Source organism: Aspergillus karnatakaensis (genome assembly GCF_047715665.1).
Source record: "Aspergillus karnatakaensis strain CBS 102800 unplaced genomic scaffold BJY04scaffold_30, whole genome shotgun sequence".
NCBI lineage: Eukaryota > Fungi > Ascomycota > Eurotiomycetes > Eurotiales > Aspergillaceae > Aspergillus > Aspergillus karnatakaensis.
In genome coordinates, this window is record NW_027395742.1 from 183457 (window position 1) to 205449 (window position 21993).

Below are 21993 nucleotides of genomic sequence, written 5' to 3' on the forward strand. Positions count from 1 at the left end.
AGGCCAAATCATCAGAACAATCGAAGAGGGCTTTTATGCCGACAGTAGTCACCACGAGAAGCGATGATGTCTTGTCAAGTTCCAGGTCATCAAGAGGGCTGCTCATGACTCGTACATAGCGTTGGTGCTGAACGGCACAGCGGATGTCGGGCAGGCAGACAAGCAGTAACAAAGGAGTCATTTAGAATATAATCATCCTTGAGTTCAAAGAGTCGAAAAGCTTCATCGACCATACGCGCAAGAAGACATCGACATAAAGTCCCATTCCTCGCTCTATTCTATTAAGTCATGCAGGCAAACATTAGACAGTGCCAGGGTAGATATCATGCGCGGTTTGGGGAGACGAATGCGTTGGCTTGATGTCACCCTTGCCTCTATCCCGAAGAGCGCTGCTCCTTACAGCATGGGGACAGCCACGTATATCGGTCGTGCCGTCGCGAGCACCGCGGCATTGGAACCTACCAGAGGTTCTATGACGACTACCAAGCGTTGCGCGTGCGTCTCGCACGGTCGATCAACCAGGGAGGACAGCAGACTAGCGCCCTTGCCAAGTGGGCCCCAAGGCCTGGCTGTTTTCCCATAGAGAATGGCAAGGGATGTACTTCCCAGTACAGCTCTGCTGGTCAGGATTTCTACGGAGATGAGCAGCGCGCAAGGCCGCATTAGAGCAGCAGAACGTGCTCATCCGGACACAGCACTTAGCAGATTGAAATCACGGAGAGGGACAACTGCAATTGTTAATGCTCCAGTTCAGAAAACCAAAGACCCTGCCTTGAATGCGTTATCTTGGTCGTAGTAAGACCCGTGGCCTAGCCCTGGATCTTTCACGAATGAACATACGTGGACTCTAGTACAATTTCCTGACGTACAAAGGCATTGCTTCGCTTAGCATTCTCCCTGGATGGGCCTCGTCGCTGAGAGGATTTAAAGGCAAAAATTATGCATCCTGTTCCTGACATAACATCAACAGAGCAACGCCGGTTTGGTCCCGAATTCTCGAAAGATGACTTACAGTCGGTCGAAACACCGCTTATTGGCAGACAAGCAGCAACGAAGGAGTGCTGGTGATAAACCGATTGGCGATCATAATGCGAAGAACATCTGGGCAGGCAGCCTCTCGTTGCTAGTTCATCGAGTTATATCCTCCTAGGTCTCTGGTCGATCTTACAGGTCGATGTCAATCTTTTCTAGTGAATGCCAGACAGCAAGGCGTTAGACGGGCAACGAAGCACAAGGGTAACTACCTCATAGGCGATGATCAAGTTGCGGGAAAGTCATCGATGAATGTGCCAGTGACAATACCATCTCTCATTGCTCAAATGAACGCCATACATCGAGGCGTTAGACAAGCAACGAAGCATAAATGTAACAAGACGCCATACCCGCGCTCTGCGGGTATCTAGGTAATGACTGCAAGGTATCTTTTAACCGCATTAACAGCTTACATTTTGCTCAAGTCCTCACGAGAATAAGGATCATTTTCCCGTTGAAGTCTGTCTGGATTCCACCACATCCAAGAAAGCCAAGAAGAGAGTTACTGAGTCCAAGACTGATGTGGCAATGCGAAGAACATCCGAGCACAAACGTTAGATCTATCGGCTGGAAAACCTGGTTACACCGGGTCCTGTACTCCTCCAAGGCAGCTCATCGCCGTTAGTTCATCGAGCTTTATCCTCCTAGGTCTCTATTCGATCTTACAGGTCGATGTTCAGCTTCTCCGCGGCTGCCGAGAGAGAAAACGACACGAGCATGAAAAGCTTCACAAATTTCAAATGTTGTGCTCCTGGGTCCTGATGTACTAAAGCAGACGCGCAAGAATCAATAACCATGCGCCGCTCTCGCTCACATTGTTTCCGACAAGGACTTGCAACAGAGGAAATGCGTAGGACGCGCAGTGGTCAGGCAGTTTTCCCTAATGAAAACAAGCCCTAAACACAGGGTTCAGGCAGCTTCTCGTTGATATTCTCCGAAAATGAAGAAGTTCATGCTACACCCGGCATAACGGCAGATTAATCCGACCACGCTGCTTCTATTCATTGCACAGAGATCTTTCATCGAGTTCCACCGTTGTTAGTTCATCGAAGTTTATCCTCGTAGGTCTCCAGTCGATCTTACGGGTCGATGAAGGGTGACTTCCAAGTGGCTACTAGATTCTACTTTGATGTGCCAATGTCTTCACAGCTCAGAAAAATGGCACATCTACCACTCCAGAATACCCTTCTGCGCGCCGTCAACAAGGAGCAGGTTTCCGACTGGATGCTGCTCCACAGATCATGTTTATACATTTGCATCTTGTGCTCGTGAAGACCCGTGGGATTCTCATATTTAGATGGAAAAACACCGATGTCTATCAGACAAGCAACAAGAACAGAGCTAGACAGGGGTACTGGAGAAAGAGTACTGCGTTCTAACTCCCGCCGAATTCGCCCACCAGGATTCATGCCGTCCATCTCCAAACCTTCCAGCTACGGGTTTCGTCCAGGATGGATCTTCAACGAGACACGATTAATGTCCGAATCATAAACCATACCAGAGTCCACGCCTTTCAGATACAGCAGTCAAGGAATCGAGATGATGAAGAGGGGTAACATCAAGATTTAGTCTTCAAACGGCCTACCGCTCCTCTTCCACTTTGCACCCTAGCCGTGGAGCACCCACATATAAACGGCGCTTATGTCCGGGGCTCTCGAAGAAGATCGTCATTGCTGTCCTCAAACTTTATCATCCGGATCTTAGCTCTCATCTTATAAGCCCCAAAAGACCCAGGCAGCTCTGAGATGCTGAACACGATGACGTGAAGAGCTGGTTTCTAACGGTCCTAGCATTGTCGCCGATGGAAATGAAAAAATTTTTCTAGCGCAATATCCATGGCTGCAACAAGATTCAAATCGAAGAGCTGACGGCATACAATTACCCATACAATGGACAGTGTGTTTCGAGCTTTCTCGAAGATGTACGAGCAAAACGACAATTTGGTCCGGGACAATACTCAGGGCTCTTGGTTATAATTGAAAGCATACTGGGAGAAAATAGGACCAAGATGAATAGCCTTACAAATTTCAAATATTGCGCCCCTGGGTCCTGGTGTCATCTCACTCTGCTCGGGCCCTGAATTCCTCATTTTCTCTCGTGGTTGATCTAACGAAGCCTCGGCTGGCAAAACATCAACCAGTTTAAGTATACCGGCTTCTGACCATGTTCCGGATACTCGTTTGACTCCGGTCTTCTGCCTCGAGCGTGCATTCAAGTTCAGAGAGGCCGTCGTTGCCCAGTTAGGCCGAGCTTCTACCTGATGGTGGCTGTCAGATCAAATGCACGGCCTATACTACCATCCTAATCCAAGAAGCAGGTCTTTGCAGCAATCCGCGACGCCACAGAAATAAAGCCATCCATCAAATCCGGACTCTGATTAGACCGTCATTATAGTTTCGAGCTTGCAACCGCTGCAGAAAAAAGCTCGACCAATCTACCTCTATTCATCAATCAGATGTCGGTGGTGCCCGAACTGATGGCTACCTGATGTATGCGGGCATCGTGATGAAGTTCTCGCTACTGAAGAGGCAAAAGCAAGAGAGCGCAAGCGAGACGAGGAGGCCAATAAATCTACTTTCGAGAAACCGGGGAAGCCATAGACTGGATTATGCACGATCAGATCTAGTACAGATTGCACGGTCGGCGTTTGTTCGCGAAAGATGACAGTTCCAAACTTAGTTTGCCTCTGGCTCAACTTCTGGCTCAGATTAATCAAAGAAGTGCACGTCACGGACATGTCCTGGCGGAGGAAAGACATAAGGTGCACTTGTGACCGCGAAAACGACAATCATAACCCTGCTGTTGATGTTCCTGGGGGCCCAGTTGTCGACCCTCCTTTCCCGCGGTATCTTACTCACCGCTACCGTGCATGAGGTGGTGGCCAAGTGCGACGTTTATTTTGACCAACAAGGTAGGTACACTTTCCGTGGCCCTCGCGTTGAGTACGCAATCTCGAACCTTATGCCACTTAGCTATACTAGGTATTCCTCCCGGAAACCCGGTTACACCAGGGCTTGTGCTCCTCCAAGCCGCGGCCAGGGACAGCAATGACAGACTATTGAAGAGCACCATCAGGAAGGTATTCAGTTGAACACTCAGACTTTCAAAGAACATGTCACCAGCACGGTCAATACTTTATCGGAATTATCATTCCGATTTTCCTGCTTCAACTGGCACAATCTTCTACCCGAGGCGCGGGTTAATTGCCAGCCTAGAGTCTGCGGAGACACAATCCATGCCGCCGACCCACGGATGATTGTGTCTATTGATGAATGAGGGCGGATGGGATCAGATGGGGATTTTGCGTTTGGTTGTTCTTTCCACTGTCTTTGCGCTCTGCTGCATATTCTTTGCAATGATCCGGAGATACTTCCAGGCTTGCTCCATGGACAAGACTTGAGTAAAAACCTTGGTGCATGATTCCCAGTCCGGGGCTATCCAACATACCAGAAAGCGCTATCACTGGCTCGAGGAGCTGTTTGCAGATGATATAGACTTGGCTGATACTACTGTAATCGCCATTTGCTATTTATTCTATCTACAACAGACAACGGTAGTGCTCTGCACGGCCGCAGTAGGATACCTCGGTGCAGTCACGTGCGTGCGTTAAAGCACTCTGACTTGTGCTTTAAAGGTGGCACCAGCCGATGTGGGAAACTTGGCTGTAAGTCTCATCGTCCCCCAGAGGTGATGAACCCTATCTCTTGCGAGCTGGGTATAAAATCCGCGGTTGACTTTCTTCGGGCAAATACAACCTTCTGTCCGAGGTGCAGGTTACCAGACTAGAGCCTGCAGAGACACCTGTGGTTTGCCTTGCTCGACGCACAATGATCGGGTGGTTGTCCGGTTCCACCGTTGTTAGGTCATCGAGTTTTATCGTCCTGGTTTCTCGTCGATCTTACGGGTCAATAGGAAAACACCGATTGCTAGCAAGCAAGCAGCAACAAGGGAGTTCAATAGGGGCACTGGGAGACAAATACACCTTATATTGGCATTATATGCATGGCATCTCACAGTCATCGTTCTCGAACACACCTGAAGAAAACCCTTGGAACCCGGCCGGCAAGTTCACAAAGGTACCCGATGCAGTAAAATCCGCGAATGCCAGGCTCATAACCTGGTGGAGTTGCTTGCTCTATCATTTTTCGTGGAGATCACCTTGGCCAGTACCCCAACGAGTCTGGGATAATCCGACCTTACGAGGAGAAGGCGTCAAAAGATCTTGCGTATACCAGGGAAACAACTAGAATGCGCTGGGTCTAACAGTTGCCAATGGCGCCCATCGGCAATCTAATCCGAGTTACGCCCAGTAACGAGCCGAACTATGTAGTTGGTATGATCCAGGCGTCCTGCTCACACTGATAATGCAGATACTGCTGCACGTCTTCGACAAGAATGGCCTGGCACTTACATGGTATATCCATCGCTGTATAGCTTTAGGCTCCCGGAGTCCGGTACACATAGCACTGCCGGCATGGTTTTGGCCGGACAATACCCAGAATCACACGATGCCTTCAGCGGAGAAGAATAATATGCCCAGACCGACAAGGAGGACTCCCACAGAGAAGCGCAAAGATATTGATCTTGATATGGGTGTATTCGAGTTTTACCGATCCGGGGGCGCAATTTTTACGACCTAATTGTTTCAGAAAGCAAAAGAATGCATAAATGCATCTGTTTACGCTCTTAACCCTAACCTTGCATGCAGAGCTAAGTTCCCAAAGAGACTGGAACTTGATACTTCCGAACCTGCAAAACTCTTCTCGAAGACCATGATAACAAACTTGCGGATGACAACCGGGAACCTTGTGCAGATGATTCATCTCTGCCCGAGAACCAGCTTGATCTGCCCTGCTCTCAGTCATGGAGAATGTCAAACTCGTGAGCACTGAAAGCACTTTGTCTCTGAGTTGCTATTGAGGACAAAAGTCTCCCTCAATCTACCTACCTACTCGACCCGCGCCTGGATCCCAGGCTCCAGTTCTTTGAGTCCAAGGCCAACCAGGAATACCGTGCAGACAACTCGAGTGTACTCGGCTATTAGAAAGGTTCACGACTCTGCGTGTTGTATTACGTAGATCTACTAGATATAGACCGTGAATGCACGCTTTGTGACAGCCCTACGAGCTTGGCCCAGTCGCCAAGACGCTTAAATTAGGCCAAATTAGCTTGGCCCCTCTATGCAAATTCCCGTCTCCTCACTCGCCAACCAACAGACTCCGCCTCCCTGGGCATCACGCTTATAAGGGAGCCCTCCCCGCCAGTTCCCAAAATCATGCATCTTCTGCTGTTTCTCAACCCTCCTTGATCCTGTAATATGAGATCCTGGGTCGCCCTGGCGCTCGTCGCCCTTTTATCAGGTACCACCTCCGCCGAAGAGTGCCACCGCGACTTCACCATCACCGCCACAACAAACACCACCGCCGCCTTCGCCCCGTGCACCACCATCATCGGCAACATTGATGTCGCCCCAGGCTTCAACGGCAACATCGACCTCGACAATGTCTACAATATCACCGGGTCCATCGAGCTGCGCGCCGATACCATCCACGACGATACGCGACCGATCGTGCATTATCTCCTCGCGAATGATCTGATACACCTGGGCGGGCTCTACATCAACGATTTTTCGGTCTATGAGCTCTACATGCGCAGTCTGGAAACCGTGGGCGACATCTCGATTTACGTCGATCAATATGCTCTGAATCTGGATCTGGACTCGCTTGTCGAGGCCGATGGGATTAGTATTTCGAGGGCTGTGAGCACGTATGTTTGTTGGGCCACTCTTGCCTGAATCTCGGCTGAAAGATTCACGTTGATGCTGATGAGGCTTTTCTAGTGTCAACCTACGGTCTCTAGAAACCGTGCACAACGCTCTGGTTATCGACTACCACCCTGCGAACAGCAGCACGGAGGATCATGAGCCTACAGGGCTGAACAACGGCGGCAGGATCGAGCTGGAATCTTTGGAGTCGGCGGGGGCGGTGGCTCTTGCGGGCGCGAGGAATGGGTAAGCAAGCTTGTCACAGCTCCTTCTAAGCACCCTACTACTTGGTCAGCTTGTTACTAACCTTTGCTTTCACAGAGTATACCTCCCCAGACTCACCACCGTTGGGTCCGCACCGGGCCCAGCCTCCGACTGGGGCTTGACCATCAACCTGGACAAGATGGAGGAGGCGTACGAGCTCGACCTACCGCGGCTGAGGTCCGTCGATAAGGAGATCTTGCTGCTCGGAAATGTGAAAGAGTTTGTTCACCCTATCTTCTATCTCCTCCTTATGCATACAGCAAACTGATTCTGCCCCGGGATGCCAGAATCAACACCCCCTCCCTCCAAAACTTCACCTCTCTAAACGTCACCTCATCCGCGAATTTCGACTGCGACACCTTCCTCGCGGACATCGAAAACTCATCGGCTTTTCTCCACAATGAGTCAACTGTCTCCTGCACTGGCACCAAACCCGGGGGATTGAGCCAGGGGGCTAAGATCGCTATTGGAGTCGTCGTGCCGGTCGTTGTGATTGCGATTATCGCAGCCATTGCTGTTCTCTTTACGAGGAAGAAGTCGCGCAGGGAAAGCCGCGCGAGGATGGAGCTGAGGGGAGTCACTACTGAAATTCCCATGCAGAGGGAAAGCGAGAGGGTGACAGGAGTGGGAGCGGGGAGTGACGATCGGCCTCTGACGCCGCCGCCGCCTTATTCTCCCAATCCCAATGGACGGTAACACGGGTGGTTAGGGAGGAGTTCTTGAAGATTATCGTATAAATCAATATCTATCTAGCTTAGAACAAAGTGCACTGTTTTATCTGCAAGGCGCAGAGCATCGTGCAGCTGTGCGAGGGGTCTCAAGTCTGCGGTAGCATAGCGAGCGTAGGCATCTTACTACCCTACATCGCATATCCTCTTCTACCATGACCTTACGGAGAGTACTAGAGACAATGTAAATATAAACCACGCCGTTTCTTCTATTTTTCTCAACCTACCCCCTCCAAAACATCCTATATCAAAAGTAACGACAGAGTAAGGACCCATACCCCCCCTATAAACCGACCTAGAGCCAGATAAGCAAGCAAGCAAGCAAGCAAGTAGACAAGCAAGTAGGTAGAGAAGATAGTAAACCCACCGCCTACCGCCTCCCATTCGGATAGCACCCGCAAGTCTTCGAAGAGCCCGTGTAGTTCATCCCGCAGTGGCTGCAGCGATTGCCCTGGGGCACGGGTGGCTTTGCGGGAGGTGCGCCGCCGGCGTTGACGGGCTGCGTGGGCTCCTTGTTGTAGTGCACGAGTTCGTAGATAGGTCCGGCAGCCATTTTAATTGTTGAGGATGGAAGTCTGAAAGATTGAGTGGGTAAGTCTTGGTTTGGTGGTTTGGACCGGAGTGGAGATGATGCTTTTGCTGTTGCTGTTGCTGTTGCTGTTGCTGTTGGTGATGATGAGAGGAAGTCGATTGGGGAGGGTGCTTGAGGGGGGTTTATATAGACTTTTTTCCCCCTTCGGTAGATAGTGCAATAGGGATTAGAGTAAAGGGCTTTGTTGGTTGTAAGAGACTGGATCGTACACTTCTTCGCCGTAGAGACTTGATTCTCCAGCTGGTTCTCGTGTCAACTAGGTTGGGAGAGAGAGTCTGGGGCTGAGACGAGGCGACAATGTACCCTTTCTACGAGACTGTCTTGTTTTTCCCTTTTCATGTGTGTACGAGGAAGTCTCCCTCTTCAAACCGCATTGTTGATCCTGTGTCAACAGGTATGTTTGAGTCTGAGGCGAGGCCACAAAGAGTCGTTCTACAGAATGTGTTTTAGTTTCCATATGTGTAAGAAGCCCGCTGTCTTAACGAACCAAGACATACTCTAACTGGGATATCATTGAGGCTCAAAGGCTCGTTCAGCCCTTGTCGCAACAACAATGGAGTGAATGAACCCCTAACGTTTGGCTATCATTTTTTGCTCCTTGAACCGCCGCGCCCACTGACGTTACTGGCCTATGGCCTTCTTTAGAATTGCGGCTACGAAAACATCACAAACGACTCTTTGACTTTGATGTACCACGCCAGTCTGAGAGTCCTACCATACAAGTTACAACAGGGATGATGTCACGTGCTTGGGAAGCCCTTACTGCCTCGAAGACAGGAGCCAGTTCTTCAGTATGCTCATAGCAAGTGTGGAAAGCCTGCCGTGCTCTAATTCCGGTGGCTATGGCCGAAGAACAACCAGAAGAAATTGTATTATGCCACTATCGGGGCTAAAGAAAATGTTTGTTTGATAAAATACATGAGTGATAGCTCTGCAATCTAATAATGGTTGTAGTGTCCGACTGTGCTCCGATGTTGGGCTGTCTCTAGAAGGTCTCTCTAACTGAGTCTGGTCTGGGCACAAAGTCACGATTCTAGAGAATAGACCCCAAAGCAACGCAGGGCAAGGAGGCTCCAATGAGATCGTGCGACTGGACAAGGCATTAGCTTGATTGACCCATTTCACACCGACCATCTGGGGGGGAAAAAAAGAAAAAAATAGGGAAAAGGAAAAGGCATAAACATACCGCAGAATGCCCGCTATTCGCGCAACAAGCAACCGTCTGCTTACACTGCTTGTTCAAGATATCGCCGGGGGAGATGAGCACTGCATCACACACACTCATTAGTCTAATCCACTTGAACCCCCAGCACCCCCGAATCCAAAGTCTATTTCTAAAGTCTCTTCTGGGTAAGGGTTCACTTACATCGCACATTAACCTTCGAACACTGCGAAAACAGCCCCAGTCCGTCCGCCCCAGAGCCACCCCCAATCAGATTGCTCAACAGGCCGGAGGCAATCCCGTCCGAGACCTTGGTCGTGTCGCCGGCGTAGGCGGCCTTGTTGCAGCAGGAGAGCTGCGCTTGATCGCCGCATTTGCTGCTGCCTTCTTGGACGGTCATGGAGGGCGGGATGGGGAAGCGGAGGTGGTTGCTGTCGGGGTCGGAGTTGAGAAGGCCGTTGGGATTGGGGAGGGCGTGGGTGGCAGCGAAGAGGGTAAAGACGGCAAAGGGGGTGGTGAGCTTCATTTTGGTTTTGAAGATGGTGTTCAAGGAGTGGATGTGGTGAGTTGGGAAGATGAATGAATGAGTGACTGGGATGGAGGAAGGATGAGAAGTGGGCTGGGGGAGGTGGTTTAAGTAGTTTAGTTGAGCTGGTCAGATCACTTTGTCTTCAAACGTCGTTCCAACCAAGTCGTGTTCTCGCTATACATGATTCGGACATTCTTAGTCCCTGCAAAGAGGTCTGTATCTGTGTTCGTATTCCCTGTTTTAGGCCGAGTGTTTCCCAATCAGACCATTTCGTAGCTGAATCTCACGGCAAGATACAGTCGAGAAGTAGAATAGATCTACAACAATCGCATACCAAAGCTAATATCTCATCTACTTCCAAGTTTTCAACTTCCTGTCCCTAAATCTCGGGAAGCCTTGCTACCAAAGTCAGGCCTATGGCTCATGAGGCAGGGGTCTGATTATCTGGAATGCCAAAGCCCTATACGTAATATGTCGTTGAAAGAATGAAAGATTAGGGGTGGTTGGGCGCTAGATCTCCAACCGGTTCTTTTCTGACAGGTGGTAATAGGAAAGATCGTCTATCCATTCCTGGAGGTCGGGTATAACAAGGAAATGAGCTGAGCAACAGGAACATGGGGCAAGAATCTTCTTCTTCCAGTCAGCATTGTACCCCTTGCAAGAAGATGGAGTGCTCGACTACTGTACTTACTTGATTCTGAGAATTTCGTAGATTTTGTCGTTAGCTGATAGGTCCAGCTTGAGGTCTAGGGTTGACGCCAGGTGGAAAGCTGGCAGGGAAAACATGCTTAAAACAGGATGAAGGCTCTATGGCTTCAGATTGATCACCGATCTCAACTATTGATTGGATACTACTTCTCATCTAAAATACCTTTGGTACTGACTGCTAAAGCAAGGCCTCAAGAGCATGTTTGTATATCACTAATCCGCAGAAACACCAGTACGCCATCAACCGAACAGATAATAGAAGAACGGACAAGGGCTTTTTTCCTTCAAGCCTCTTCTCAGCATCTCGGCACATGTGCTCTAAAGTTACTAAAGCTAGCCTGAGGTGATCGGCACGAGAGGAAACCCTGTTTTTAGCGAGGCTCATTCCAGAAACCATCATGGAGGTAACCCCCTGGGTTTTACTTTTTGCCTGTACTTCATAATCAGTATTTGCTGTTTGGGGCTCGAGATGATTTGATTTGCACCAGTGATCCCATCACGTATCCTGTTCTCTTGTTCTTCTCGGTTTGCGATTAGCGAGCGATCCTCGAAACCGCCAACCCAGCGAGGCTAGAAACCGCGACTGCTCAAACTGGAGGATAAGGCGTATCTAGCATGTATCTTACGTTCAGACCATTCAAGAGACTGCATATTATGTTGACTGCCGGCTAGGAGGGTCTGATAGATCCACGAAGAGAAAGACTGTGGAGACACCGGCGATACTTCAAATGAGTCGGTTCATAATAGTCTCTGTGACTCGGTGGTTTTTGCAGATTGAGGAGTGAACGATTGGGGCACTTGACTTGGTCATATTCGCTTCCGGATCGTGGTAGCAAGTTGAAGGGAGTTCGTTTAAATGTATGCCTAAAAATCGTCAGATATATATATATCCCTGTGATGCCATCGGTACATACGTCAAGTCCATCTCCAAGTAGTAATACCAGACTCACCCAGCATCATCCAAATCTCCTCTGTTTATGGACCAAGCCCACGGATACCGGATAATCAACACTCAAGCTGCCAAAAGACCCCCTACTACTCACTGACACCCAGGCTCAATATAAGTGGCACAACGCCGGGGGTCTAAATCTAAACCTCAAGGTACACCATGATTTTTCCTTCACCCTAGTCTTCTCAAAGAAAGCACTGATATCGTCCATTTGAGTGTATGCTGAGCACGTTAACCTAGAAATAGGTTAGACGTGAGACTGGGACCTGTGCAGGCTGATTTTGAACCCGACGGATCTGGAAGTCTACTCTTAGGCCGTACACTCCAGAGTGTATTTGTGCGGAGTGGTTTGCATCGGGCTAGATCGACAGATAAGAACAGCCAAAATCTCACTGACAAAGAAAGAGACGGTGGGAGATTGCCTCTACTATTACCTTTTTATCTGCTGCTATTGGGCGGAGGATGTTTGTCTTTGTGAAGCCGCTGCAGCTACCTAGGGCTTGTGCAGATCCCGTGCCCGAGATGCAAGGGACTGGTGGCGTTGAAAAGAAGGGGCATAAATCAGACTTTTCCCCCACAACCTTGTTTATTCTACCCAATTTCTCATCTCGAGCTTGATTTCGAGGTTAAATTCTCACAATGAAGCTCTATCTTGTCTTCATCTCCTTGATTGCCAGCACCGCGGCTTACAAGGCCGTTAGCAACCCGCCTTGCAAGGAATATGTAATCACCTTCTATCAGCCCTGTTTCCCCGAATGTAGCGTTTAAAAACTCATATAGCAACAGGAAATCCACAAAGATTGCGCATCCGTCTGCCATCCTACCTGCGAGACCTTTCGAGACGAAGTCAACATTTGTACGCTGCAGTGCGCGTATGGATGTTATTGTAAGGAGGGGTTGATGCGAAATGCGGTTAGTTCGCTCTTTTTCTTTATATATCGCTTGTTAGGTATATAGCTAATTAGGGTTGGTGTACAGAGTGGCGGCTGTGTTCCTGAGGAGGAATGCTAGAAGGGGATGGGTGGCCTAGGGCTAAAAGGCGTGTAGACAGCAGACTTCCTTCAACAAGCCAGTTCCGATGGACGAGAATTTATTCATTCAAATTCATTCAGATCAATAACAACAGCCTTCAGGGCTTTCCAAGGTTATCTTGGCTCTAGAGGGCCACACTTGGCATCACTTGATTGGCCCCTAAAGCAAGACCCCTATCTCGTTCTTTTCCACTCTCCCTCATCAACCATCCAGAACAATGCTACGTCCAGTACTGCGGCTTCCGATGGTAACAAATCAGTTACTTAGCCATCTGCGCTATTGCCCAAAGCAGCCATGGGGCTTCGTGATCTATAGAACAACTTACACCCCTCATTCCAACCTCCGATTCCCCCAACTGATCGACACCCTGAACGCCAATATGAAAACAGGGCTCTTCGATGACAAACCTTTCTCCTCACCAGACAACTACCTCGAGCACTTTCGCGCCGAGTACGAGATGATGTGGGCTCGCCACCGGCCCATTATCATGGACGACCCTAAGTTCAACAACCTCTCCACTCCGGAAGTCCGCTCGCACTTTGAGGTCTGGGTTGGGCCGCAACTCGAGGATGGTGTTTATCCCCCTCCATACAATAACCGCCCGCAAGAGCAGATGGCTTCCTGCTTGGTTATTGATGAGGAGGTCATGGAGGAGCTGGCCGATGCCAAGCCCTACCGCAGAGGAGACTATTCGGTTCCGCTGCATAGACAGTGGGTTAAGGCTGTGGAGGCCTATCCTGATGAAGATGGGCTTGAGCATTTTAAGGTTCCGATCCGGAGTCTGTGGGCGTTTTGGGTGGCTGTGTCGATGACTCCGAGGTTGGAGGAGTTGGCGTCGCCGAACGGGATTTTTCAGGATTAGGAAAGGCTATGCTCACAGACTAGGAAGCTTGTTGAGGGGGCGAGGGTTTGAGGTTTGGGTAATCTTGTTATTTAGATGAGATAATGCCTTTGGTATGTATATTAGCATCCGTTGCTTCTAGCCTCGACTACACAACAGGATAGCTGCAGTACTAGACATAGCATGTGGACATGAATAAACATCAGCCGAATAGATTAGATCTAAATACGCTTCAACTGCCAGAGAAGGGCCCTTATGCCTTAACTAAATAAAGAGAGTAACTCATCCCGTTTGAAGTTTGAAATCAACCCCTATCTCTAGGCCTCTTTCATCCTATCAAGTCTCTCTAAGAGCTAGAGCTTCCCTAGCTTCAGTTCGTTCACCCTTCCTAGCGCTGTGCCCCTTTCTTCGGTGAGCTTTCCTACCTGCTCTGGAAGAGCATTCTTCATTATGATTCTAATTTCGGCGGGAGATGCTCCAAGAACCCGTTACCACTGGTATTAAGCCCATGGTTAAACCCTAGGCATTGTGTAGAACTAGTATGTTTAGAGAATCGCAGGATAGCTAAGTACCATGGCGAAAGGTCCATTCGTAGCTTGGTGAGGTTCTCCTGATAGCATCGCAGTTTGTGCCGAACCTCTATTCGTGTAAGGTCTTCTTCCATTTGTGAACGTTTGGAAGGAGTGGGATGTATTCAGTAGACAGGAGATGTGTAGTTAATCAAAAGACGCCCACGGTCCCAACACTCTGCCCGACACTATTCGATACTTAGTATCGATCAGGGAAAAGCTCAACGAAAGGAAAAACAATTCCGCTCCCTGTCTTCAAAGGCCTCTGATGAGTACACCACCCTGCACTGCTTTCGACAGCGAGTCTTCCGTCCCTCTCCAACCTCAGCAACGCGCTAAGTCGATCAATTGTACCCGGTACTTTATCCATCAGGGGATGGAGGTAGCTACGTACATGCTGCTTAACATCGTTGACTTGAACTTGACGGTAGTATTGAGTTACTGCGCGTTTTTCTGAGTTAATATTCCGCCATACCTCCGACTGAATGACCGCGGATGTTGTCTCCTTCACGATGATAACGACCGCTATATCCGCCTTCCCCTGGCCATCTTCAGTCAGGTAAAACTCTCGCTCTACGGCGTAGAAATCCGGATTGGCGTCTGAAAGTACTGGACTAGGATGCTGGTCCAGAGATGGTCGACATTATCCACGCTATGTGAGATCTCTGGATCTTCGAGACGGACCGGTATTTTCACACAAAGCGTCCGAGAAGGACAGAGAATTGATACAATGTGAAGGTGCGCAGCAAGACATTCCGCTGGAATATGTACCATTGCGGGCTGATTTTGCCAAGTGCCGGCTTGCCTGTCATCATCATCCGTCAAGAGAGTAAAGAGCACAGCACTCTCGTCCAGACTCAACGAGGCTGTGAGATCCCTATGAAGATGTAGAGCAGCCGCGCAGTAAGGCTATCTATGCCTTGATCTCCTCCAGTCCTCGAAGATTGTGCCTCGCGGTTAGCCTATGATAGCTCTATCCATATGACCGTCCACTGGAAACCCACTAAGCCGGCCACGGCATTGACTCAGTAGATCTGGAAGCTGAACTGAGGAACGCTCAGATGCGTCTTCTCAGGATGAAGTGTTCTTCAAAGCTCTGCATAGCCGGAAGAATGTCCTAAGGTGTACTTGATAGTCATCAAGAGATTTGCATTCGTCCATGACCGGCCTCGGGAAGCGGAGAGCATATAATTTTCGACATGTCGGGAATAGTTTCTCAAGAAAAGGAAATGCCATACAATAACCCCCGGGTTGAGGCTCTCTGTCTACCTCTCCAGCACCTAAGCTAGATTGCGCAGCTTTAGGAGAGGCTGACTTGTGTACGTATTGCACGTCATGGCCATAATCGGACTCCATGTTTTGACTTCCAAACAAAGAACGTATGCTCCACCAGAAGGGAGACCACGGCTTATCATAGTGATAGTCTCGAGTATTCTCTCTGCCATGCTAGAAGCTGTAACAAAGTCACCAAATGCAACGAAACGCTGCTGCCCCGGTGAGGTTTCCATTCTGCTATACTGAAACGCAAAAACAAAACAGAAACTGCACCGTACTCAGCGAATTCGCAACGGCTTCGACCGATATATTCCACGCACGATACAGCGTCACTGCTCGGAGAGTGTCTTTCAGTCTCAGTAACTGACCCATCGACAGCTAGAAGTCCCCTGCTTTCCACACCACGAAAGCGGCAGTGCTGGTTGTTGTGTGTGATTGTCTGGACCTCAGGATCCAATTTTTCCCATTGCATTCTTGCAGCATGGCATATCCGTTGTTATTGAACGCGCCGGACCAGAACCAGCACTTGCTTTGCTCTTCCACTTGGCTTGATGTACGTTTGCGGTCGAGGAATCCTCCGCTCCCGGCTCAAGGTGCAGGCAAAGCTAGCATTCTTAATGCTCTCTCCGTTACGGTTTCTCTTTAGGCATTTTTCGATAGATCAAAGACAGGTGTAGCGGGTCCACGTTCAAGCTATGCGACAGAAATTGTGAAAGATCTTCCATACACCCGGACTGTCTAGTTCGGTAGAATGACGGGGGAAGATTTTCGCCACGCTTTGAGTAACTAGGAATCAGGTACCCTGTATGACACTGAGCCTCGGGTGCCCTGAACCTCCAGCTTACCTCAGGGTTATCGGGGCGGAAACCGATGAGCCATGCTCATTCGAGATAATTTTATCAACCTACAGGTGCGAATTATGCATCGAGACGGGAAGTGATAGGATGAGCACCCGATGAGAGTTAAGTTCAATCAATCTGCTTGAGGAATGGCACGCGCATTCCAACGGCTCTAGATACTCGCACATTCAACACCGTTTGGCGTCCGCATCTGAGATCGACCTGGACTTTGATTTACCGCGTAGAAGTGCTACATATCCTGGAACGATCGTCGAAGGGGTACTCCAACGCAATGCAAGGTTGTAGAATACCTTTCTTGTGTTTTTGTTTGCGGCTGCCCCTGCCGGTGCTGCCCGAGGGTGCTCTGCGAACCGTCGGCTTCGCCGTTGTCGAGCTCACTGGTGGAAGGGGACATAGGCATTATCCTAGGAGTCAGCGGAGGACTAGGCGTAGTTTGCCTACTTGCGACTCTCCTCGTGGCAGACTCCGCATCAAACTCCTTTCTACTGCAAGTAGGAACTGGCGAAGCAGGAGCTGGCGTAGGAGGAACAGCCGAAGGAGGAACGGACAATTTTTTATTGTCTTCCTTGGGATCTATGATGTGGTGCCAATGATGCGGGCGTATTAAAGATGTGTCTTGTGTCATCCTGAGATGCTCCTGCCGGAAGATATGCTACGGGTCGACCAATCTGAAGAGATGTATTGCTGATTCAATAAGCGAAGCTCCCTCATGATCTGAAACCCGCCCTCGAAGGGTTGCATATAACCCCCGGAACATGCGAGAGCCATCCGGAGCAGTATACATGTCTGGATAACCCTGAGCGCGCGAAAGATGTGGTGGTAGTGAGCCGGTAGGAGTACAATCTGAGTCTTCAAGTCCAGACTTCGGGACCAAGACAGAGCAGGAAGTTCACGAAGGGGAACCTCTTGTTCGAGACGGCAGCCTAGGGTTTGATCCTTGTATAGGTCTCTAGCATAAACCTAGGAAATTAGTACCTCTGCGGCACTCTTCAACTCCAGGAACAAGAAGATCTTGTCTGGCTGACCCCGGACGCATGTGCTTTGTCTGAATGACCGAGAAGCTGCTTCGCGGGCTGTGTGTTTGAGGAAGAAATACCGTCGAGAATGTAAAGTCGTGGTGGGCTCCCAAAGGACCATCCTGTTTGTACACGTTGCGAGCCGAGGAATATGGATTATCCAGATCGCCAGCACCAGTCGGATGGTGCTTATCAGACATCGAAGGCGGCAGTATGGAGCGACCGAGACGGACTTTTGCTCTGATTGAACTTTGTGCCTAGTGCTGGTCGTCAGTTTGTCGATGAGTGCATAGCCGTCGAGCACCCTCGGATGGCGCGGATGCAGACGATTGTTTGTCGAATTTCGTGCTAACCCTATTGATGATCTTCTTGTCCGATAGGTATAGCGACAAATCGCTAATTCCGTGGCCGTTTCCTGTAACCTCGGTCCACTGTGTTTTCGTATCAAGTGGTGGAAGCGCAGCCAATGCTGCTGTCCTAAGAATCCCCTGCAAGGCAAGTCTGGGGACGATCTGCCTGCTTTCCAAGGTGAAGCTTTTCTGTTAACTTGCCGGTATGAACTATACTATACCTCCAGCCTTGATGGCCTTCTTCTTTAGCGGTCTCTCCACCCCAAGAAGGTCGTATAGAATTTTGATATTCGCCATCCAGGTTGATCTTGAACAGGCTATGGTGGTGTTTGGAACAGTAACCCCCTCGAGTTGAAGTAAGCGCCGTAATGAAGACGGATTCTGTCTCAGGTGGTTGCTGAATGAGTAAATGCGGGCTTAGTCGTAAGTCGTTTATATAAAGGCAACAAGCACATTCCCCTTGTCGATTATTATATCGATGCGCCTTAGAAAACGACAAGTTTACAAGTGATCCTCCACATAACTGGCAAGTGTAGAGCTGGGCATAGTTTAAAGCGTCATTCAAAACTTTCCTCCACTACCAGATCAGGTCCCATGTCTGCTGTCGTTTTCCACGAAAAGGAATCTTCAACCCGCAGGTCACCCTAGGGTTAGTATGGGCATGCGACCCAAACTAGCATAATCCAAGCTAGCGTAGCTTTACCATGGCAGGTGCAGCCCTGCGGCTCTATCAGCGCTCTGAATAAACCTATTACTGACAGGAACTGGGCTCTCCCGTCATCACTTGAAGATCCTTCGGACCTCCGAGACCTAATGGATGGTACAAAGGGGCTTGTGAGGCGTGGCTGGTACTCTGGTGACGCATATGAGAGCTCTGTAGGTAGAACAGGAGCGATAAGTGGATTCAGTATTAGCGTCGCCATAGCTGAGCCAATTTGCCTGCAGACCTAGAACTTTTGAGACTGCCCGACTGCTTGCTAACCGCTGGAGACCACTTAGAAAGCACCCACCGACTGCTTCATCCACCAGCTCCTGGGCCGCATGACCCCCTGTGGTTCCAAATGGCATCTTCAAGACTTGTGGGTCTTCACATGGTTTCTCAGGTTGTTCGTCGCTTTGTAATTGTGCTGGACAAGCAGTTGGCTATCATGTCGGCAATAGCACTCTCCATAGTGTATAATAAGCAGGCTGTTCTCGTCCTGTTGTATGTGTATAAGTAGTTGAGAATCACTCGGGAAGCAGTCAGGGATCGGTTCATACCTATAAGAATCAACTAGTTAGTATGTGTTGTGCAGCTGTAAGGGGGAAGGACTTACCAAGTCATGTTCCTTGACACGCACCTTGTGTGCCTTTACTAGCCGGAGATACCTCTTGTACCATTTCTAAGCCTCTGACTAGTGGTTCACAGATACTTGGGGTGTACTCCTGAGTCGGGGTGTCTCATCGTTGGCTTGTTAGTTATGGATAGTAGAGAAAAAAAAAAAAACCTTACTGGTGTCATCCTCTCTTTGAGTGATCTCTGTACCTCAATACTATCTTTCTTATCTCTCAAAGAGAAGAAAGAGACGATGTGGTTGAAATCATCTTGCGTGATGATACGTTTGAGGCGGGCTACCTCATCGTACCGACACATGCCATTTCTGAACCTAGCTAATAGCTCTGATACCAGCTTGTTGGATATGACTCTGTTCCTCTCACTATGATTGAGACACCATATGTCCACCATGATGGTACCGACATGGGCCTAGGTGGCTGATCTCGGCGGGAACTGCAACCCGGGGCCATACCCTAGACTTTCCGAGATGGTACTTAGGTTTTTTTCCAGCAAATATGAGAGCCTCATGCAGTATATCGTTGACGTATCAGGTTTCCATGCATGTTTTCGATGGCAGAACAGCGGCCGGCATCACCGCGAACCCTGGGGGTATCACGGGCCTGTCGCGTGCTTCTCCGAGAGGCACGGTACGCGAGGTACCCAGACTCAACAAGATAGAGCTCTATCCGTGTATGGACCCATGGTACGGAGCTAATACCATATGGCGGAAGCAGGACTGTATCAAGCAGTTAGTCATGCTAATAAACAGGTAATCCTGTGATACAAGCAATTATTGTACTTTATGCTAATCCTACTAGAAATACAATTAGTAAAAGTAAGGGAGCCTCTGCTCTAACCCTGCATGATTCGCGAGCATTCCGTGCACTTGTAGCCCGCGGCAGGACAGGTGCCGGCGCGCGTTACTAGAACAGCTTCGCGATATTATGCCCGGGCAGCTACTCGCGACCTGTTAGCATAACTGTAGTAGCATACATGCCGGCGAACGGGTGCAAAGATCCAAGCGCATTCATAGCTAGACAGGGGCTCTCAGCATAACCGGATTGGCAGTACTCCGCGGAGAAAACCCAGCATCGGGCGGGTATTCAGCAGAGCGGGCTTGCGCCGGCACTCATCCAACCCTACCGCGATGGGCGGCAGGCTCAAGGTCAGCTCATTGGCCATTCTCATTGGTAAGACCCGGGCACCGCATCATTGACCGATCTTTAACCGATTGTTTAGTACTCCCGATGTTATTGGCAAGATGTCTCGCACTACCGGCGAGCCTGCAAAGGACCATCAAAGTCAGCCCGAGACCTGTGCTGTTGATGTCTTGCTACCGGTTGGCAACAGACCTGGACAAGCTGTATTAGGGTTCTCGAGTCCACACCCGTCAAATGATTCGCTAAGGGTCTGCTTGACGGACACGGTCTCCTGCTTGGTTCCTCTCGGCGCGTCTGAGGTTTGCTTCGGCTGTGGCTTTTTTTTTGCTTGATCTTCGGCACGGTGTAATAAGATCATTCATGCTTGGTATTGTAATGAACGTTGGTAGTGCAGCCGCTCTTCGTCAGATAAGAGGTCTGCTTCGGGTTTCATCATCATCGTTCAATGCTCGACCTCCAGTTGCAACGGCAGCGCTCAGGACTTGGGAGGTCCGAGATACGGCTCGCAGGTCCTCAGCGCCCGTAGAGGCGAAACGCCCTTGTGAGTTGCGGTTGTCACGCAAGAGCTTCTCAGGACGTAGTATTATCTAGACTAACTCTGATCGAATCTGTCTGGCAGATCTCAACGCGTCATACCTCGGATATCGTTGCAGAGCCATCGATTCTCGGAACAGTGACGCGCGGGTGTGCGTACTCTGCAGAGGCTTCCTGCCCATTGCTTAATCTGTGAGTCACTATCCATAGTCTGAATGATTCCTTCGGACAATTGATCAACCCCAAAGTTTGATTTTGCTGCAAGTGTGACCATGAGCCCTAAACAAGCCCAGGCAAGGGTGATGTAAGTCAATGTCGTTGACTTGCCCGTTCCTGGTGGGAGTTGTATCAAGCGAAGCCCGCACTTCACCTTGTTACAGATGTTTGGAAGGCTTTCATCGGGGACACGGCGTGTAACAGCACATATTGTTTCTCTGTTACCCTAGGGCATCCAGTGACTACAGACCACTATGTATGGTGTCTTAGAGACGACCAAAAGCGAAGGATGGTTCCGTGTATTTCCTCTCCAGTACTGTTATTTTCTGGTGCCATGCATTTACAACGAGCATCAGCTTCCATTTATCTCGACATGGGCATGTCTTCCCATCGACCTCATCTTTCTCACGTTGTCCAAATGTCGATGGATAGAAGGCTTTATCGGAGATCATGAACTTGCTGACTGCTCGATACACTACGACGAAAGAACGACCCCCAACCCCTCTGGTGACTTAGGGCTAGGGCTCGCCATTGCCTGTCGCGGCAAGGCCAACATAATCCTGCGCTGGATTGGATAAATGGCGAAGAGTTTGTAAACAACAGCCGGAACCCCGGAGTCAAGAGCCAGGTTTCAGCAAGAATTATATGCTGGCTAGAAGTAATACAGCTCACTGGTCGAAGAGCATCGCAAATAGAACCTATGGCATAGCCGGGTTCTTTGAGAAGACGGCGGCCGAGGGCATCGAAGGTGCCATTGACTGCAGACAGGACGAGTCACGCTAGTTTATTCTCATCCTCAAGCATACGCTTCCCACATGATTAGTCCAGCCCCCCTCCTCTATACCTACTCAGCTCTATTAAATGTTGCGAGGAAGAGATACAGGGTTCTACAGTACCATGCTGGTTTTCGACACGAGGCGTGTAGAGATCGCGCTGATCGGATGCAATGTACTAGTATGTCTGATTTTGTCTGTTATGACGAAGGAGATTTTATATTGCTTCAATCGAGGTAGAGGGTATGGCTTCCGCCGGATGGAGTGGCAGGTGACATGTTCCAACAGGCTGACCCTGGGCGAAATGTAGGCGAGGTGGTTGAA

General features: G+C 49.6%; 4 protein-coding genes across 4 annotated transcripts; 2 read left to right on the forward strand and 2 right to left on the reverse strand.

Annotated features, from left to right (window-relative positions):
• Positions 1–295: 295 nt before the first annotated feature.
• Positions 296–746, reverse strand: BJY04DRAFT_78372 (uncharacterized protein). The gene has a single exon (XM_073721074.1). The coding sequence runs from the start codon at positions 661–663 to the stop codon at positions 397–399; it is 267 nt and encodes an 88-aa protein (XP_073570281.1). The 5' UTR covers positions 664–746; the 3' UTR covers positions 296–396.
• Positions 747–6320: 5574 nt separating this feature from the next.
• BJY04DRAFT_191351 (uncharacterized protein) lies at positions 6321–7987 on the forward strand. Its single transcript, XM_073711629.1, has 4 exons — positions 6321–6798; positions 6872–7042; positions 7118–7279; positions 7348–7987. Exons 1-4 carry the CDS (start codon positions 6350–6352, stop codon positions 7754–7756), a joined length of 1191 nt encoding a protein of 396 aa, XP_073570282.1. The 5' UTR covers positions 6321–6349; the 3' UTR covers positions 7757–7987.
• Positions 7988–9258: 1271 nt separating this feature from the next.
• On the reverse strand, positions 9259–10130 carry BJY04DRAFT_228552 (hydrophobin family protein). The gene is made up of 3 exons (XM_073718868.1): positions 9747–10130; positions 9567–9646; positions 9259–9470 (listed from the first exon to the last, which is right to left on the reverse strand). Exons 1-3 carry the CDS (start codon positions 10066–10068, stop codon positions 9414–9416), a joined length of 459 nt encoding a protein of 152 aa, XP_073570283.1. The 5' UTR covers positions 10069–10130; the 3' UTR covers positions 9259–9413.
• A 3049-nt stretch (positions 10131–13179) lies between these two features.
• On the forward strand, positions 13180–13645 carry BJY04DRAFT_191354 (uncharacterized protein). Its single transcript, XM_073711630.1, has one exon. It carries the CDS (start codon positions 13218–13220, stop codon positions 13620–13622), a length of 405 nt encoding a protein of 134 aa, XP_073570284.1. The 5' UTR covers positions 13180–13217; the 3' UTR covers positions 13623–13645.
• The last annotated feature ends 8348 nt before the right edge of the window (positions 13646–21993 follow it).

Bases quoted from the DNA above. Each gene is read 5' to 3' on its own strand.
- BJY04DRAFT_191351 (XM_073711629.1), top strand. From the start codon at position 6,350: ATGAGATCCTGGGTCGCCCTGGCGCTCGTCGCCCTTTTATCAGGTACC. The intron at 7,043-7,117 runs GTAAGCAAGCTT...TTGCTTTCACAG, and splicing joins CTTGCGGGCGCGAGGAATGG to AGTATACCTCCCCAGACTCA. The intron at 7,280-7,347 runs GTTTGTTCACCC...CCGGGATGCCAG, and splicing joins CTGCTCGGAAATGTGAAAGA to AATCAACACCCCCTCCCTCC.
- BJY04DRAFT_228552 (XM_073718868.1), bottom strand. From the start codon at position 10,068: ATGAAGCTCACCACCCCCTTTGCCGTCTTTACCCTCTTCGCTGCCACC. The intron at 9,647-9,746 runs GTAAGTGAACCC...TGTGTGATGCAG, and splicing joins TTCGAAGGTTAATGTGCGAT to TGCTCATCTCCCCCGGCGAT. The intron at 9,471-9,566 runs GTATGTTTATGC...TGCCTTGTCCAG, and splicing joins CGAATAGCGGGCATTCTGCG to TCGCACGATCTCATTGGAGC.
- BJY04DRAFT_191354 (XM_073711630.1), top strand. From the start codon at position 13,218: ATGATGTGGGCTCGCCACCGGCCCATTATCATGGACGACCCTAAGTTC.
- BJY04DRAFT_78372 (XM_073721074.1), bottom strand. From the start codon at position 663: ATGCGGCCTTGCGCGCTGCTCATCTCCGTAGAAATCCTGACCAGCAGA.